Source organism: Amblyomma maculatum, chromosome 2 (assembly GCF_055883805.1).
Source record: "Amblyomma maculatum isolate TAMU_Amacu chromosome 2, ASM5588380v1, whole genome shotgun sequence".
Lineage (NCBI taxonomy): Eukaryota > Metazoa > Arthropoda > Arachnida > Ixodida > Ixodidae > Amblyomma > Amblyomma maculatum.
This window is the reverse complement of record NC_139345.1, coordinates 157404934-157424571: the sequence shown is the minus strand read 5'-3', so window position 1 is coordinate 157424571 and position 19638 is coordinate 157404934. Positions and strand designations below refer to the sequence as shown.

Genomic DNA, 19638 nt, shown 5'->3' with positions numbered 1-19638 from the left:
TGCCTTAATTAGCGGCTCCTAGATCAGAAGAAATCGCCGCTCTCTTCGGGGGCCGGAAATTTGACCGACCACTATTTAAACACAAGTGCTGTCCTGCCTTTGAAGATACCGTAGTTTTGGCAAGGGCTAAACAAGGAAAAACATGAGAAGTCGTTGAGGTCTTTCGTATGTTGTCGGGCTTTGAGGCAAATACGTTAGTTCCGCGGTTGCTCTTTCCCAAAGGGCGACTGATATGATCCGGAAAGATAAATGTTTCTCATGAGTAGGTAAAACGCGTGCTTATCAGTTTTGGCATGCACGGCGGTCGTTGTTACGCTGGGTAGACCCAAGCCGACCTTCCGAGCCAAGCTGTTTCCATGTCGTGCCTTTTTTTGTTTTTTTCAAATCTGTTATCTGTTCGGGGGACTGCGGTATTATCTTTTTTTCTCACTTTTACTTTCATCAAGCCAAGGTCACATGCTTGTTGTTTTCAGGTTTTCTCTTGAACAAAGTCAATGCCTGTTGTAGATTGCCCTTAAATGCTTATGTTGCCTCTTCACCTTGTGCCTGTTAATTTCAAGCAGCTCATGTATCTTGGTCTAGAATGATTCAAATAGCCCAGTCATAAGCAATACTTATTTTCTGACAGAATATTTGCAGTCGGAGGACATTTCATCAAAAAAAAAAAGAGCCCTCACCTGCAAAAATATCATTTCAACGGTGCTTTTTGTCCAGCACAGCTGATAAAGAGGCACTATTATTCTCCTTTTTCATTTCACATGCTCAAGAACAGATAGAAAGCAACAAAGACAGTACTTTTATAAGAATATCAACAGAAGCAAGAAACAAGTGGAACAAGTATCTCAAACCGGCCATTCAAGAAAAAAGGGGTAATTACAATGGAATCTTGAGTAAGCTCTGAAGCTTATATAATACAGACTTTGTCTAATTCCTATGCGCGTATCTTTATTGGGAACACAGTCGAAATCAGATATATCAAACTGGCAGGGGATCATAAGATTTTGGGCATATAGATTCTTCAGTATATACAACTCAGAGTTGATAACCTTATCAATAGCGTAGAAGCAAGAATTTATTACAGTGTACGTAACGCTAGAGACATGCTTAGGGCGCAGACCTGTAAACCCTAGTCGTACCGACAGCGCGCCCCACTCGCTATAGGCTTTGCTAGATCTGCCCCACGTCGTAGCCGGTGCTTTGTAATTATCCATTGCCTATGATAAGAATCCTAATCCTGTCCTAATGCGCCATAAATATCAAAATTACGCAATAAGGTAAAGATGTGGCTGGGCTTCCGGAACGCCTTCGGCACCGTAATTAGCCATTACAAGCGCTACCGTTAGGGTTTTGTAAATCTTACTTCACCGCTTGACACCTGTCTAGTTTGGAAGATAAATAGAACCCACCGAAGGGCACTCTCGTCCACGTGGCATGTCGACAGCTTCGAAAATACTAAAGCATAGAAAACCCTAGGACTTGGATCGGCTTTTTTTTTTCTTTGTAATTTATAAATCAGCAAAGAGTGAGCAGTACTGCCTCAACTCTCTAAGTATTGCTCTGAATAAACTTTAAATTTTAGACTCCGTTTGTTCTATGAAACCCGTGGCACTGGTCCACTTGAGGCTCAACGCACTTTCATTGAGCACGAAATAAGAGATAAAATCTGTTCAGTGAAGTGCGGTAAGTTAGTTCCGGTTCCACTTCTTTTTGTAAATGCCTACAGGAAGTGAACGATATAATCTGTGCTTAATGAATACATTTAGTGGCATATTGCCCATATAATTCGAGAGTTAACAAGCGTGCTGATTAAGAACAGGACAAAGTGCGGCTTTTTTTATATGTGTACTTGAAGTTGGGCCCAATGACGTCCAACATCGACTTCAGCACCGCATTGGCGTCCATCACAGCCCAGTGGTGAGTCTATATTCCGGTGAGTACAGTATGTAGTCCGACGAAGGGAATAGTCCTGCAATTATTGTGTTTAGCCAAGCCGGGCTATTGTTCAATGTGAGGCTTCGTTGTGACCATACGCAGGTATCAGCCTGGGTATTGTTCGTGTGCCTGACGACATTCGTGAAGAGCCGGCTGGCAGCGGGCATGATGGCCCATGACGGCGCCCGCTCCCTTCTCTGGTATGGTGTCGCCACCCAAGGAGGCTCCTTCGTCGGCGCACTGGTCATGTTCCTCATCACTAACTTCACGCATGTCTTCAAGTCTACCTGAACTCATACGATGCGCGGTAAATCGCGCATACTCTGTGAAGTCAGGAACTGAAGCGAATCAACATCAGTAGCCAACCTCAGTGGTGCTGGATTTCGTTCTTCAAGTCTTACAGGCCTCTGTGACGCTACGATAAAGACAGATGTTCTTCTGACAATCACTTACAGTTTACCGGCTTTACATCGACATGCAGTGATAGGACCAATGTGATTATGTGTGTGCTGGTGACAAAGGACGATCTGTGTGCGCCTTGACCCTTTGGGAACTGACGCCTATACTCCTCTCCTTTACCATGCATGGCGAGCCAAGAGGACACAAGGCCGTCCTTCTTCTCGATTGAACAATACGTTGTGTGACAAACTTGTTCTTGCGACACTGAGGCATCGTTACGGTTGACATAGGGTCAGCGTAGGGGACGATGCTGGGCGAGACAGTTGCTAGGCTCTGAACACTGGTGATATTGCAGTGCTTTATTACGTGGAGCTTATGCATTTCCTTCGCTGACAATTTTTTCAGGAGTTATTGCTAATAAACCGCTTACAGTGCGAACGCATGAGCTCTTTTTCTTCTCATTTGTTTTATCTCTGCGTGACTGTTGCTTTACAGGATACTTGCCTAATACAAACTGTTGTGGCTGTGAGCCTAATACGTGGTAGTTGATGGAGATAAGGATGATGATGATGATGTAGTGATGGCCGGCTCCTTTACAAGGTGTGCACATGCATGATGCGTCTTGGCCTGAAGAAACAGATATCTCATAAAAAGGAAGAAAAAGGGAGGGAAAATAAAAAAGAAGGAAAGTAATAAGAAGAACGAATCTGTGAGTGTTTTGATGCGTAGCGTCATGTTCAGCGCACAGAGGAGCACCTTTCAGTCGCTGCTCGGTAGTAGCCACAGCGTTGGTCTCTTCCTGGCTGCGGCCATGCAAGCGGTCTCCGTGGGTTTCGCTGTACTCTTCCTCTTTGTTACGAAAGTCGATCTCTTCAGGGAGTCTTGCGCCCTCCACCGAAGCGGTCGAGGGGTCCGCGCAGCGGAGTGCGAGATATTCCTACACCTCGCTCACCGCTTTGCATATTCTGCACACGATGCAGGTCACGGTGCTGTCGAAACAGCCAATATACGGGGATGCGCAGCGCCCCCGTATATTGGCTGTTATCAAGGTTGCAGTCATAAAACGTTGACTATCCTGATATTCTGCTTGTGCATTCGGTAGCAGTCGACGGTGGAGGGTAGTTTCAGGTATACATGTGGCGCCGTCTCGAAGCGGCTCTGATGAATGGGGGAGGTTTAACCGCGGCCTCCGCGATCAGCTCCAGGACAGCGGGTTAACTAATGCCACGGGTTTATATTGTCACGTAGTGGTGACAAGGTCGACAACACAAATGAAGGGTCGATGATTGCACTGAAGAAACTCTTTATTGGGCTGACTTGCGCCCGCAAAAGAACTAAGCAACTCGGCGAACAAACGTGCTCGTCGATCGTCGAACAAAAAATGCCCGTCACACTCGTCAACGCTCAATTTAAAGGCTGCTCAGAACAATCTAGATAACGTCGCAAACAGTTACCAGCACAAGCTGGAACATTGTAGAAAGGCACACGAGTGGCCGGAATCTTCGGGACAGATTTCGGTGCATCTTGCGCTACAACGAAACTGATAAGGGTATGACTGGCGACATTGAGCATTAACAAACAAAGAATACAGAACTGATACGCGATCCAGAATCATAGTGATAAGGCCGTATGGTGGCGGCTGTTAAAAAACAACAAATACAGTTTTGAAGGTTTCGCGGCAATAAGATTGGGATGGAGCGCATTTGGCAAGCACTCGCAGATTATAACTACCAGCTTACCGGTATCGCTCAAAAGGAAAGTATTTTCTTTTTTTTATTGTAAAATGTTTATTGCCAACAGTCTGAAGGGCATATAGGCCCTTCGCCTAAACGACGGCCAGAAGGTCTTGGCTCCTGGCGGCGTCTTCGGCCAGTTGGACGACTTTTGTCTGAGTCTCCGGATCGGAGCTGAGTAGGAGAGCCTCCCATTGTTCAAGTGACTTTATTTTTTGTCCCTCCAGGGGGCAAAAGGGCATTTCCAGAGAATATGGTTGAGATCCGCTTTGGCCTTACATTGCTTACACTCGTTTGAATATTGTCCCGGATAATAACGACTACACATAACCGGGTTCGGAAACGTATAAGTTTGGAGACGGCGCCAAGAGGTGGCCTGGCTCTTTGTCAATGATTTATCAGCGGCGGGGCATTTCGTTCGATTAAGCCTATAATGTTGTGTGATCTCTCTAACACACAAGACGATCCCTGTCTGCGAAGCCCTCGGTATGGCCACTGGCTCGGAAAGCAAGACCTCGAGCCAGTTCGTGACCTGCTTCATTTCCAGCCAGGGATGCGTGTGCAGGTGTCCAGACTATGCGGATTTTGCGGTCGTCCCTTACAACAGTTGCATCTTACCTGTACTTACCTATGGGGCTGAAACGTGGAGGAAAGATCCCCAGGTGGTCGAAATTACTCCGTAGCCCTCCACTACGGCTCCTCCTTCTCTCTTTCCACTTTCAGTCCCACCTTGGTGTTGCTTCATCCCTTTCCTTACGGCGCGGTTCAGGGGTCCACATAGCAAGTGTGACAGCTACTGCGCCTTTCCCTTCCTGTGAACCAATAATAATTATTATTATATTAACCAAGAGGGTTCTACTTAAGTTGAGGACAACTCAGGGTGCTATGGAACGAAAAATGGTAGGGGCAACATTAAGAGATAGAAAGCGTGCAGAGTGGGTCGGAGAAATAACTCAAGTTACTGACATTCTAGTTGAAATTAAGAAGACGAAATGGGCATGGGCAGGACATGTAGGGTGAAGAGCGGATAACCGATGGTCGCTTAGGGTTGGTTGGTTCACAGAAAGGGAAAGGCGCAGTATCTGTCACACTTGTTTCTGTGGACACCTGAATCGCGCCGAAAGGGAAGAGAGGAAAGTGGGAGTGAAAGTGGAAAGAGAGAAAGAGGAGCCGTAGTGGAGGGCTACGGAGTAATTTCGACCACCTGGGGATCTTTAACGTGCGCTGACATCGCTTAGGGTAAAAAACTGGGTTCCAAGAGAAGGAAAGCGTAGCAGGGGGTGACAGAAAGTTTGGTGGGCGGATGAGGTTAAGAAGATCGCAGGGGTGAAGTGGATGCAGCTAGCACAGAACCGGGTTAATTGGAGAAATATGGGAGAGGCCTTCGCCCTGCAGTGGGTATAGTCAGGCTGATGATGATGATGATGACGGGTTTATTTCTACTTGCAGCGTCATCTGGGAGTCGCTGCGTCAAATCGCGCATGTTTAACCCTATTTCATAACGAGCGAAAGCACCTGGCACGCTGACAAAAAAGCACAGACTGGCCGAAATGTCAAACGTGAGCCAGTTAATAGTCTCCAAAGGCAATGAAAGGAAATTAAATAAAGTCAGGGAAGGCAAAAACTCCCACAGTACGGTACAACAATTTGGTGGAATGTACGATGTATTGTAAGCCACGCGGTGGGGTTATCTGCAGACTGTGCTTTGTTTCTGAAGAAATCACTGAGTTTTGTTGTAGAAAGTTTTAGCAGTTTTCTTAACGGGCACTTTAGCGCTACATCGTCGCACGCCGCTGGGGTCCGCGCTTCCGCAGATGCTCTTTAACGTTGCACTGATAGGCCTCCCAAAGCTACTTACCAGCATCCCCGCACATCACAGTGATCATGCGTACACTCTCACTCTTTGGGTTATGCATGGCAGTAACGGCCAGGCAGAATAGACTCTCCATACCGCCATTAATCGGATCAAATATTAATTCAGTACAATTAGCCTCTCCTGCTCGGCGACCAAGTGAGATTATATAATCATGCTGTCCCGGGAAGTCGCCCTCCAAAGATACTTCCTGAGATTAACCTCCCGGTGGAAGGCCACCCAATTCCTCGTTCACATCAGCAATATGGACCTACACCTCTAGGCCAACGGCAGCAATAACACTACGCTCCAACACATCAACCAGTCGGCAGTACAGATCATACGCGTCTTTGATATGCCAGTACCATGGTATGCCAGAGTCCAACCTGCTGCTCCTCCTTCAAACATTCACCTGCTCTCGCATCACATAGTACTCTGTACCCTTCCTACGTCTTACTCAGGCGGAGAGCGGACGGCTAGAGGCGTCACTTCGGAAAGCATACAAGGCGTCCCTGGGTTTTCCTATATGTCCACAGCTACCCATGAGCTCATGGTTCTGGGAATCTCTAACCGTGAGCGAACTGATTGAATCAACCCTCATCGCACTATACAAGCGGCTCTCACTCACTCACGCTGACCGAGTGGTACTGCAGTAAGTTTATAGTTTGCGCCATTGGACGGCGCAAACTATAAACTGGCAGCTTTCCACACCCCTTCTTATACAGCAGGAACTTTCGGCAACACGTGCAAACACTGCTTAACTCTTGCCACTCTGTGCACAAATGGTGCGGGGTTGAACACACTACAACTGAGACAGCGTAAGCACTCTAGAGGCATGGGATTATCTCCGGCGTACCTCCGAGCCAGCAGACCAACGCCGCTTTCCCCGGCGCGGTGGAGGCCGCGATATTCCTAGGAATCCCCACCTCCTCTAAGCCAGCAGAACCTGTCCTTGGACTGGCTCCTGTTTTCGGGCGCAATAAAAAGTTCACCACCACCACCACTACCGCGGTGATGCAATGGTTAAGATGTCCCACTACTGTGTCGGAGTACCCTGGATCGAACCCGACTGCCGGCGACTGCATTTCGATTGAGGCGAGACGGAGAAGCATCCGTGTTCCGCACTATGCCAGGTGGTCAAAATTACTCCTGAGCCCTCCACTACGGCTACGCCGAACCTCATAAACGATGTGTCACTTACGCACGGTAAACCCCACGTAACATACCGTATCAAAACATTAAGCACCACAGGTGCCTTCCTGCGGCGCCTCATCGTTCTGTCATCCGCGACGTCTTGGTCCGGATTCAATTCATTACAGATTATCATTCTGCAAAACCTTAGACACAACTTTAGATTTTGTACTCAACATTTACCTAAAATAATGAAAACTTGATTGACTACTGCCAGCTTGCCCACTCTTGAAAACCTTAAGGGGCAGAGGCGTTCGACGACTATCCCATTTATGCTATGTTAGGGTGCGTATAGCTCCTGAGATAATCACATCTAACTTTACAGCGTATTCAGTTTAATTTCGCGTGCCAGTCCGCAGTATTCTGTAAAAACCTCAGCTCGGATGTGCCGTCGCTGTTGAGTATGGTGCTCTTACAAAAATGTGACAGGCGATGATGATAACTTCTCGCTCTTGTCCATAACTTCGGTATCGCTGCACGTAACTGCTCGCCATGCCTGAAGCGGCAACACGTCTTATCGCCCACTCTAGAAACGTTATCGCTTGAAGAAAAAGCACTTGCCCAACGGCGGTCGCGCCGTAGAGATCTTGGGTCAAGAATGAAAGGCCATGGCGGTCACCGTTAACTCCAGGTTCTCGTCAGACGGAGTGCCATATGCAACCGCTGTGTCATGCCCGGGAGAAGCTTGACGCTGAATGCCCGATCTGCCATTTTGTAGACACTATTGCCCGAATGTTTAGGCGGTGCATCTCATAAGACACGAACGTGCTACTGAAGTGGCAGTAAATATACTAGCTTTCAAATTTCAGAGCCTCAAAGTTTTCAATACCAATATGCACGCTAACTGTTATACCAAAATGATTATTAAACTTTGCTAATGTTTCCGTTCACGGACATTTTTCCCCAATCTCTGCACTCCTGGCCGCATTGCAACAAAAATGCCTGCAGCTCACGTGAGCTGGCCACATGCTTTATCATGCCTTTTGCCTCACTAAGAACAAACTAAATCGTTAATATTCTTATTTACATAAGACAGGGAGAAATTGCCTGAGCGATGTTGTCTTCCTGGGGCACTAGAGATTTGCGTTACAGTAAACGTTTTGCAGCGATTGTGCCGTGTGTAGAAGAAATGTGCCGTGTGAAGAAGAATAAAAAATGTGGTGAGTTCGGCTGATAAGGCTAATAACGCTCCACACGAAATCCACTGAAACCAGCCACTGTCGTAGGGGAAAGAGCTAACTCATAAATAGGAAACTAAAGCAGAGCTATTTTTTCATTTTGCAAACTCCTTTATATAAACGTGAGAAGCTTAACTACGCGAGAAAATGGGGGACGGCGTTCAAGTTTCCCGTATAAATGTAGGCCACGACAGCTTTAATGGCGCCTGTCTGCGACTCCTCTGCCGATCCTAGTCCGCCTATACGTCCACTTTGCCACTAAGGGATTTAATCATAATCCCTTAATTTGTGCCTATTATTTTCCATATATTTATTACCATACGTTACCACATAATAGGAAAGGCCACCTGGAGTAACTATAAAGCCCCGCTTTAACTAATTAGTAATACGAAGGTACCGCCTTTGGCTATTAATAGTGGCGTGTCTACTCTATATAAAGGCCAACGACAGTTCGATTTATATGGCACCCTCCAATCTCAATGGTGGAATCTGATATGTCCGCTCCAGCAAACTCAGCCACCCCAAACAACTCGCCAATAAGTAATTCTCGGTATGTTACCTGTCAAGTAGCACCTTCGAGGCATACTGGCGGTTTTAATAGCGAGAGCTCTTAATTCTCACGTTTGAAGATTTCTGCCGGTTTGTCCGGGGCTCCAAATTTCTCTGAGACCGAAACAGTGTTCATCCTGATGGTGTGCCACCTTAGCAATGCAATTTGGCGTCCATCCTAAGGTTCGAGGTTCGGACCTGTGCTAAACGGTTCGTTAATGCGCACAAAACTGCTAGTCGAGTCGAACTTTAATATGTGTGGCGTAGTTGTGCCGGCGACCTCTGGCCATTGGAGTCCCAATGGGGGCGTAACTTCCGGCGGCCGTGTCGTATAAATTGTTAAGTTGGTTAAGAGGAAAGGACCGGTCAGTAAGGGGAGGGAGGGAGGCGTGAGTCAAAGAAGAAATAGAGAAAAAGATGTGCCTTACGGGGGGCCGGGGGGGGGGGGGGGGGGGGGGTCTGGTATAATTTCGATCGCTGGGGATCATCTTTAACGTGCACTGACATCGCAAATCACACGGAGACCTTTGCGATCATTTGATCGAAACGCAGAGCCCACGGTCGGGATCAAAACTGGACACTCCGGTTCGATATACTAGCGCCTTAACAACTGGGCCACCGTGGCTGGTATGCTTATGCGAACCAGCAGAAGCAGGAGGACGCCGGTGCTACAAAATGAATCGGCGTTACGAGCTCAACATGTTTATTTCCGAATTTTGAACCTAGGAGTGAAATTCAAACGTTCCTACCACTCAGTGGCGGACCGCTTTGGGCAGCTGTTCTTCAATCGAATGCCGATCAGTGGTACGCTCAATTTTATATATTGATATAAATATGTCACTACGCTAACATTGTGACACTATAAATGGTGATAGAGAAACCTGAGCAGTGTCTAACAAGTAGTTGGGTTAGTACGCGTAAAACTGCATTATAAAACTTTTCTAATTTTCATGGAAGAGCTACACCAGCGATTTTCAGGAATCCAAAATGGTCAATCTTCGTGTTTGCAGGGGGTAAGGGTGGGGGAGGAGGTGCTTATCTGGCGGTCGTAGTCAAATGCAAATAGCATGAAACGATTCGTCTCGGCGAGATCTATGCGAAATAAGATTGCTATAATTAATAGCTTACGCTGAAAATTTTAACGTCGATCGGTGGTGGGTCCATTTTTATCGCTCGCTACGCCGACGACGCCAGTTTTTCTGGTGAATGGGTCCATAACATTGTCGCTTTAAAAAACAAAAATGTGAGGAAACCACAAACAGATACAGTTTCAGGAAACATGAAACCATTGTAATTTAACTGCGCCCTCCATATTTACGGGTATCTGTGATTACTAGTCATTTATTTCCTAGCCTGCTCTGGGGTGGCTTCCGCTCCAGTACGACTGCGCGGCTTAATGAATTACGCTATGGCAGCCACAGAATGCGTCAGAGAGGCGTGGAGCAGCAGCGGAAGAAGATGAAGAAAAAAGTCGCCGGTCTCAGGCTGGGTGCCGGTGCTACCCGGGCTGCCCGCCTGCCAAGTCCTCTGCTGCCCGAAAACGTGACCCGGCTTGGCCCCAGAGATGAGTGACAGCCCGGAAGAAGACAGCAGCGACGACCACAGTGAGTTCCTGTTACGACACATTCGCTTGTACGCAGTTGAGATGAGGGAGTTTTACATTGCATTGTGAGTGTTCCTTTCTCCATATGACTCACTGAACGGGCTTTCAGAGGCCAGTGAGACAAGAGCTTGCTTTGCGAGTGCAGAATCAGAGCTTCGTTCGCTCCAGTGACTTGGAGCGGTAGAGAACAGCGATCATAAAGTTCGCATTAAAGGCTGCGCTTTTAGTCAAACGTACGGCTTCTTTCTATCGTGTAAATGACTGAACCCTGCAATTCAGTTACGATAGCAGTGCACCGTGGTGTGGCTTCAAACACGGTAAAGGAGATGGAACTTTGCCGCAAATAATCTGTATTTAATCCACAGATAAAAATGAATGAACCTTGTAACGCCGCAACACTCATTCTGTTCTTTTTGTCAATCTCATTGAAATTGTTATCCATTGATTTTTTTTTATCTTTGAAACCAATTACTCTCCTCTTTCCTCTCTTTTTTAACACCCTGATTTTTATTAAGGGTTACGGCTGGAGTTCAAGACAGGCCAGTGGTAACAGAGATAGCAGAAAATTAGGGGCTCGGATGAGATTAGGAAGCTTGCTGGAATAACGTAGCGGCGGCTAGAATAAGGCAGTGGTAATCGGAAAGGTATGGGAGAGGCACTTCCCACTGCATCGGTGTTGGACAATGGCCGTTGCGACGCACGCCTTTCTCTCTCCCTTTCTTTCTTCTCTACTTTCTCTCATCGGTCCGCACGAGGCAGCGGAGGTGGCTAAGCTACAGAGCCAGTAGCAGGCCCGTACATTTTCTTTTTCTTCTTCCTATAGTCGCAACAACAACACTGTATTGAGCGTATAATTGCAAGTTAATAATGATTTGCCTATAAATAATATTTACGTCTGACATTTGCTCATTTTCTCCATAACCATTACTGTTTTGGATCGATATCTTTTGTGGGCAATGTAAGCGCCAGCAAATGAATTATACGCATACACTGAAGGAAATATTTCAGCGGTCCTCTAATTTCGCTTATGTGCAGAATTGCGGAAGCATTTCTCTTTCTATTGCTGTATGTTCATCTTCTTTATGACTGTACCGTTTCTAACGCGTTTTGCGCTTCATGTTGTCCTTCCTGGCGAGAGTCGCACAGAACAGCTGTGCTGTTTTTTCTCAACCTCGCTGATAGCACCGCGCATCTGTTGAACACGAGGTTTGCTGTCTTTGATTTGTTTTGAATTTTGCATGCCACACATTTCAAAACGCAGCCGTTAATCTTCAAAACCTGTTCTCGAGCGCAGTTCGAGCGCAGCTTTCTTTAACTTTTCGTTAAGTTTAATCTTTTTTCTTACTGCCGCTCTCGCGGTTTCCATAATCGACCTCCGGTACCCTTAGGCTAGACAAGGAAAATTACTAAATCGTTTTCACGAGCCCGGCGCAGAGGAGTTAGACCGCTCGGTTTGGGGTCAGAGGGGTGGTAGTTGCACGCCTGGTGACGACAGAATTTTTTTTTTTAAGATTCAGTGCAAAGGACGGTTTCTGCTGACAGCACAGCAAGTATCAGACAAGAAGGGCTTTCAAATTAATAGTAGTAGTCAAATACTGTGTCACTGTCATATTGATTTAAACAATTAAATCATTTGGAAAATACTGCGTTCTTTATGAATGGAGTTTTCTATAACGTACAGGGCGTCCAGAAGCATTTGACCAATTCTATTGTCTATTGCTTGGGAGGCCTTCGATATAGCTCATTGTATGCCCGTTAGATGCGACTGGAGACGGGCGTTGCATTGAATGTTGCAGAGTAGAACATTTGTCAGGCTTGTTGTTTGATTGGCTAAAATGTGGCCGCACAAGCTGAAATGCAGCTTCAGCGTTTCTGTTAGACGTGTGCACGGGCCGAAATTATCAGCCCGAGTCCGGCCCGGCCCGACAGTGAAAGGGCCTCAGGCCGACCTGGCATGACGCAGTCCCCGGCCTAGGGCCCGGATCCGGCCCCTGCTGGTATAAAGAATTAGTTACAGGATGACTATGTATTTAAAGATATTGAAAGTTAGAGCTCTCAGATTAAAAATTTGTAGAACATATGCATGCAGAGCAGAAACGGTATATTCAAAAGCAAGTTATAAGCATTGTTGAAGGGCCTTTGTGAAGCTCCTGTATCTTGAATCAGACAGCGGTGAAGTTCCTTTCTGTGGTCTAAATTGTAGCTGGAATTAATAATACGTTGTTAGCAAAAAGAGCAAGTTTTGTGTAACGGCTTCCGTGATCCTCCAAAAGTGCGGTGGCACAGACTGTAAGCAGCGGTTTGATTCTGTGGCCAAGTACTCGGGGAGATTGTCCTGCTCACCGTGTACCTTTCACGATGCTGGTAATTAGCGTCGTCACTTTATTTTCGGGGCTTAGCAATTGTGAGAAAACTCTAGTACCACGGATGCTTTGGCTATTGGCGTTATGCCCCACATCCACAGAGGCTATGTCGAGGCCAGGAGCAAGCCAGAACAGAGGCGCATGATAGGCGACAGCGGGGCTAGAATTTCGAAACCGATACGTAAATATCTCTTTTCACGCCTACGGGGACTGGTGGACAGGCGGATCGACTTCGGAGGACAACTCTGATGCTCTCGCGTTAACAGGGCGCAGGAAATCGCGTAATGCTGTGCATACGAGGCGCCCAGAGTAAATTGCAAAAGTAGCATGCACTCTGGATCGGCGTATCCGGCATGGCCCGGCCCGGCGTGGCCGAGACAAATATAACCTCGCCTGGGCCCGACCAGAGCAAGAGGGCATCCGAGCGTCTCGAGCCCGACCCACGGGCCGAGCCGGGTACGGGCTCACGGACCAGCCCGAGTTCGTAAACGCCTCTAGTTTGTTTACCTGACTGTCGACTGATCATCGCTGCATTTATTCGTGCTTCAGCTTCACGACTCAAGACCCGTAGCCTACGCATAGAGTGCACTCTTAGCCTCGCACCGCATAAGTTCCTGGTATAAACGGAACATCTTAACAAGTTGCACTTATAACTAAAACCTGATTCATTTTAATAGTGTGCACTTTGTCGGTTCGAATAGCAGCTTCTGCTGCCAGGTATCTTGCAGAGATGTATCAGCATCTTTTTTGTTTATTGTTGAAAGCTGGTAAAATGAAATGCAACAGCGAAATTTTTTTTTTCATTGCAGCAACAGGGGTGGTATGTGCTGATAATTGCGATTCGTTGTGTCGCGTGGCTCTGAACATCAAAACCATATTGTTCTGCTGACCTCGTAGCTTCCATTTTCAGGGCATAGCGCCTACTCGCGATGGAAGGACGACTCTACCGTTGGTAAGCGCGCCTGCAAAGTAGGCCCATTTCTTTCTCGAAGGTATCACGCCACATTCCCAGTCAGATACCGTAAAAGCAACATTTACCGCTTCCTAAAGGCGCTCCGAACTGGGTAGTTGACCTACTCTCCTTGCCAAAACATTTCCTGCCTTCTAAAGACTCAGATATGCGCAAAATGTGCCCTCCTGGCCAAAGTAACTCGGTTGCATGATTTGGTTTTGATACGAATAGTAAAAGAATCCTTGCCTTCCCCTCCCTCTCTTCCCACCATATAAAGGCAATTTGATCTTTCGGGAAGCCGTAAGGGTTCTATTATACGAGCGCGATCAAACATTGCAGCCGCGGCATGTATTTTTCTGAAATGCCGTACATAAAAATCGGGCGTGCTAAGGCTTCGTAAGTTAATTAGTAACTCGCAACATCAAATTGAATACCTGAAATTCCTATTGCAGTTCAGAAATTGTTTATTACTTTGATCCTGATTTCGAGCGCATTCTTCTTTTGCTGAAAAAAATTCCGTCAAATGTAGATGCATCCTGAATGCACATTTTTCCTTACTTATCGCTGAATGATCAAAAAAAGTCGGTGTAGATCGCGCATTTAAGGAGAAAATTTTGTAACGTGCTCTGCACTAGCATATGTCATTGTCTTTGCTTCGAGGTATTCCTAGCATGTCACGTGTAACTAACGAAATAGGTTGGAGAATTTGACAGCTAAAACCACTGAAAGCGTTTGCAGTCGAAAAGCATGAGCGTCAGTATACAAATAGAGTATTTCCCTAATTACTGCTCGTCAGGAAGAAATACAGCTTACCGCTTATTACAGAGCTTGGCTTGCGTATCTTTTGAATCCCTATAGGCTACTCTGAAGGAAGAGAAATTTAAGGAGGAAAACATTGACATTAACACAATATATGAACGAATGCTCTGTACATGGCATGGTAGTCGAAACATCGGAAATCGGGTTTTTGAGCCACTGGCACTGACACTGCTGCTTTAACAAAGAACTTCTACGCAAAGAGTATTTTGAAAGCGTGGTGCTTTCGCGAACGACCGGAAAAGACAATTCGTCTTAGAATGACGTCACTGACATATAAGTGCTGCGCGTATACACGTTTTACTCCTGATGTACTTTCCACGTTACCGTTGGCAATTATTCTTGTGAAATGGAGTTTATCCTTAATCGTATAGGAAGTGTGTCCCATGGTATACCTCACCATTGTTCATATCTAGTACCAATGCAAGCAGAACCGATTCCGCAGTTCGATCGCCTTTCGTACACGCTGCGTAGGTACTGCGAGGTACTGCGCAGTAGGCTGCCTAACTTCGTAGATGAACACTGCCGAGCCTCCGTTGTGCGACTTTCGCTCTGTTGGCCTCAGATGCATACATAGTTGACCAAAAATTCCCACGTAACGGGGTATATATATAAGCGATAGAGATGGGAAGTGACAACACTCCTGAAGCTCAAGATATTTGTAGAGGGTAGGAGAAGTACAGGTCTCACCTATCAGTGCCCTGATAGTTTATTTGGCATCTTTAGTGTCAACGTATATGACTAAAAACAGCGTCTTAGGGTTGAAAACTCTTGACCGACTCTGCACGTGTGTACGTTCTTAGAAACAACAAACTAATAAGCATCTAACGTGCAAAGAATGACGCTATACCACGCAGTCTGTTCACATTGAAGATATTATCTTTGCATTGCCGTTTTACTTGAAAGATGACGAACCTGCACACTTTTGTGAGCCATATTTAGACGGCAATGCAGGTAATAACTGTCCATTGAATAACATGTGTATAATATGCCTTGCACCTGTTAACTTTTTTTTTTTTTTGCTGTCATCCAGGGGATGCCGTCAGCATGCAGAAGCTTTACGGTAAGTGGCACAATGCACATGAAAAACATTTACTGCAAAAGTAATGAAAATGTACTCGCAAACATGAATGACAACACTATTACGCTGGCCAATACCTTGCCTCGAAGGCATCAAATATTTATATGCTTATCGTAACTTTGCGCCTGTAACTTTAGAGCTTATCATTTTGATCTGCCGCGATAACTTGGTAGCTAAAAAGTTTCGTCTACTGAACCGGAGACTGGGGTTCAAGCCCTGCAAAATCGGCCATATTTCGATGACCCAGAAAAGCATGGCGCCCTTTTACTCTGGGTTGTCAGTGCACGTTATACAACTGCTGCAGTGGAAATTATTTGGAGCTTTCAACTACGGCATCCTTCAAAGGCAGTCGCTTGAGGCGGTTAACCCCACAAACCAAACAAAATCTGCTTACTCTTTCGGAGTACACGATTTTCAAGGGATGCCTCAGACATCCTTCGTGAGCGTGGAAAAAGGCAGTGTTCGAAACACACCATATTTAGCGATCCTTAAGTGTAATTAATTTCATCAATTGATACAGATAACGTCGCAGTCGACACATAACGTCCATCGTAAAGTAGCGATAAGAAAGACGTTTTTTCTGGAACATGTTGCTGAGAGCACCACCCCGCGGACGTTCAATTGTTAACTTTATCTTCACAAGCTAAAAAAAATTTTTAAAACTATTAAGTGTTGTATTGTTCGCGTAATCTCGATTCGATTTCAACGGCGATTTATTACGGTTGCCGTGCAAGATAATTACATCAAGACGAAAGCTTGAGTACTGGAGGATAGGTTTTTGTCCACATGATCGGTTATGAAGAAAAGCATTGCGGATGAAGAATTAATCTATCTACAAGTATCTGTCATGATATGCCTCGTGATGTGAACATCATTCGGTTGCCACATTTGAAATGATGGAATTATGCGTTCTTGATTCAAGATTCCAAATTTGTGCTGTTGTCCACGTTTCCGATGAATGAACACTTTGTGCAACATTACAATGAGAAGTGACGAAATTTTTAGCAAACTTACAGTCAAGGTACACCAGTGCATGATAAACATAATTAACCGGGTGTTCTAGCTAAAGGTAAATATATATTAACAAAACCGGCTGTCTTAGCCCTGAATAAAATCAACAGAATGCTTTGAACCCCGCGGTGCTTAGCCCGTTGTGCATTCTTCGTTTTCCTGAATAATTTATTACCAAAAATTAATTACGCAAACGTTTTTTCCCCACTTCATAAAGAAACGTGCTAATTCACTAGTCGCAGGTCGTTTGGGAAAATATTACTGAAATGATTTCAAGGTAAATTTTGTTTTTTCTCTGCCTTACAAGATATACGCAATAAAAAGGCAGCTGCGGTGCTGCTTAAGCGTCTCGAGACACCTCTGAAGCAAAAGAACTTGCTTTTTTTTTATTGATTTGCCCGATGTGCTGCGGTGTACAACTTCTTAACTGGCAGTTTTTTCCCGATTCCCATTAATAAAGAGTTCGTGTTTACTAAATGCTGAAATTAAGAAAACGAGAAACACGGTGCAGAGTATAGGCAAGGCGTGTTCTAGTATATCGCTGTCCCTGCATGCCCATCTCGCGTTTAGTTTGAAAAGACGACTGGTTTCACACATTGTCACCCATTAAAAGTGGATATGGTGTGCGAGCACTGACACGTTGTAACGGCACAGTCTCCTCGTTTTTGCAATTTTTATTTGCTTTCTTCTAAGACTGATTTCTACTACATGCTTATACTCGTTTCAGAGCGAGATTCAGACAGTAAGTTTGCTGCTTTTCTCATTTTTGTTTTGCCATATAAAGAGCACTGCTGGTACATTGCTATTATATCTGGCACTTATTGCATAGATCCATGTCTAGCCGAATGGCTAAGAACCCAGAGGTACCGCTACACCTTTTAATTCGAAAACTTTTTTTTTTTGGCTCATGGGTGGCGAGGGTAGGATATGTGGAGAGAATGTGTCACCAAGAGAGGCTTACGAGATGAAAATAACTAACGATAACCAAGCTATTTGCATATGATCAATAACGAAAACGAGGCAAGTCATAGCAGCAGCAGCGTCGTGTACGGATTGGTAGTTATAGTCTTGATAACGATAATGAGATAACATAGAGTTAAGACTGATACCGCACTTCAGTGGGAATTTAGGACACTATTAGCAGTCAACATATGATATCATTAGATTTGATAGATTAGAATTATGCCTTGCCGCTGTGGCGCAGTGGTTAGTGCACTGGGCGTCTGTGTCCAAGGATGCGGGATCGAATCCTGAACGCGGCGGCCGCTTCTCGACGGAGGCGAAGCGCTAGGCGCCCGTGTGCTGTGCGATGTCAGTGCACGTTAAAGAACCCTAGACTGTCGAAATTTCTGGATTCCTCTTTGACGGCGTCCCTCATAGCCTGACTGGCTAAACCCCGTAAACGAAAGCAAACCATACTAAGTTGGATATATATTGACAGTTGGTGACGTCATTGCTGAGCAATTTACAAAACATGAACAGTGATCAGCAAAACAGCCCAGAAAACATGAGGTGAAGGATGCGGGCGTTGTTTGTTTTCATGAAGTTTTCAAATTTTACTAATTTTCAAATTTTACTAATTTCGTTAGTACATACTGCAGACCCTTTGCACGGTCCGCGCTAGACAGGCATATGCTGTATTGCAGAACGATGCAAAAAGCAATCAAGCGATATATATGTACGTACATAAGGAAAGAATGGCAAATATTTTAAACTAAAACAACACCAAACCGTATTCTAACTGAATATTGCCAGTGAAAAACAAAACGATTTTAAAACAGTCAGTTTTCGGAAATAGTATTAGTATAGTGCATGTGATGATGAAGAATTTTTTGGGAACACACAGCGGATATGTACTCAACGTTTCACAGCTAACTCACGGCTAAGCCCCGAATAAAGAAACTCAAGACCCTTTCAGGGCGAATGCACTATTTCGTGAAGTCTAACAAGCCCTTGAAGATGTGCGCCACAGACACTGCGCCTTCGATTTCCTGTAAACCAATTATTATTATATTATTAAGATGTGCACAGAGAGCATGACAGGTACTGTGCTTTTCCTTTCGTGTAAACCAATTACTAACGAAAGAATTAGTAGCTATGTAAAAATGATGGTGATGATGGTATTAAATAGCAATAACTAAAATAATAATTCATAATAATTTCTGAGATAAGAGGATAAAATAAAAACTAAAATGAAGAAAAATAAATAAAATAATGTTTTGCTGTGCGCCATGGTTACCTCCATAGGCGCACCGCGCCATTGCTATGGCGCGCCAGACCATAGCATGATGTCGAGTGAGCCGGGACCTTCTACTGTCTTGGCCGAAGAAGCGCACCGTGTCTGGCGGTCTGAGTTAGAATCAGAGAGAAGACGCCGTAAACGTGAACACGTTACTTAATGTGTGTATATCCTAGAGCGTTACGAATTCGAAACTTAAAGGGAAAGAACAAACAAATAGCGACCAACAGCTAAACCGAATTAAACCGTGCTTTCGCATGTCTACCTCGTTTTAACCTCAGTTGAAACCCTGCTATTGTTTTACTTCTCCTCCTAGTAATTCAATATTATTAGCTGTTATGAGCTCTGTGGAAGATTCTGTGATTTTAAACTTGGAATAAATAAACCGAACATGTATTCTTCTATCTTTTTCTTGTTTCTTAAATGCCCAGGTCCATCCGATGAACGTGAACGTCACAGAGAACACAGAGCTCCCAACGAAGCTAAAGGTGCGTCAGATATAGACTCAATTTGCTTTGCTCTCAATGGTTGCCAGTGCTCATAGCTATAGCTTGATGCAAGCGTCAATGCACCACGAAACGCTCGTTTCCGACCCTGCTGTATCCTTGTCTCCGAGTCATTTTCTGTGCTTTCGAATGCCCAAGAACTGCTAGCGTGCTGGGGTTTATAGAGCCAGGTCCTGGCGCAGAGAACGCAATCCTAGTCTTACCGATGTCTATTATTCCGCCATTGTGAACGC

The 19638-nt window shown here is 45.3% G+C and overlaps 2 protein-coding genes across 2 annotated transcripts in view; both read left to right on the top strand.

Moving 5' to 3' along the window:
* The window catches only part of LOC146200259 (solute carrier family 52, riboflavin transporter, member 3-B-like), a 95380-nt gene extending 92368 nt beyond the window's left edge, over window positions 1–3012 (top strand). The window contains exon 7 of the mRNA XM_084595455.1: window positions 2035–3012. Within this exon, the coding sequence (XP_084451581.1) occupies window positions 2035–2223 (189 nt within the window). The 3' untranslated portion in view covers window positions 2224–3012. The remainder of the gene's footprint in view (window positions 1–2034) is intronic.
* Window positions 3013–13153: 10141 nt separating this feature from the next.
* Window positions 13154–19638, top strand: part of LOC146200258 (uncharacterized) — a 61978-nt gene continuing 55493 nt past the window's right edge. The window contains exons 1-2 of the mRNA XM_084592311.1: window positions 13154–13256; window positions 15602–15631. Coding sequence (XP_084448437.1) covers window positions 13154–13256; window positions 15602–15631 — 133 coding nt within the window. The remainder of the gene's footprint in view (window positions 13257–15601; window positions 15632–19638) is intronic.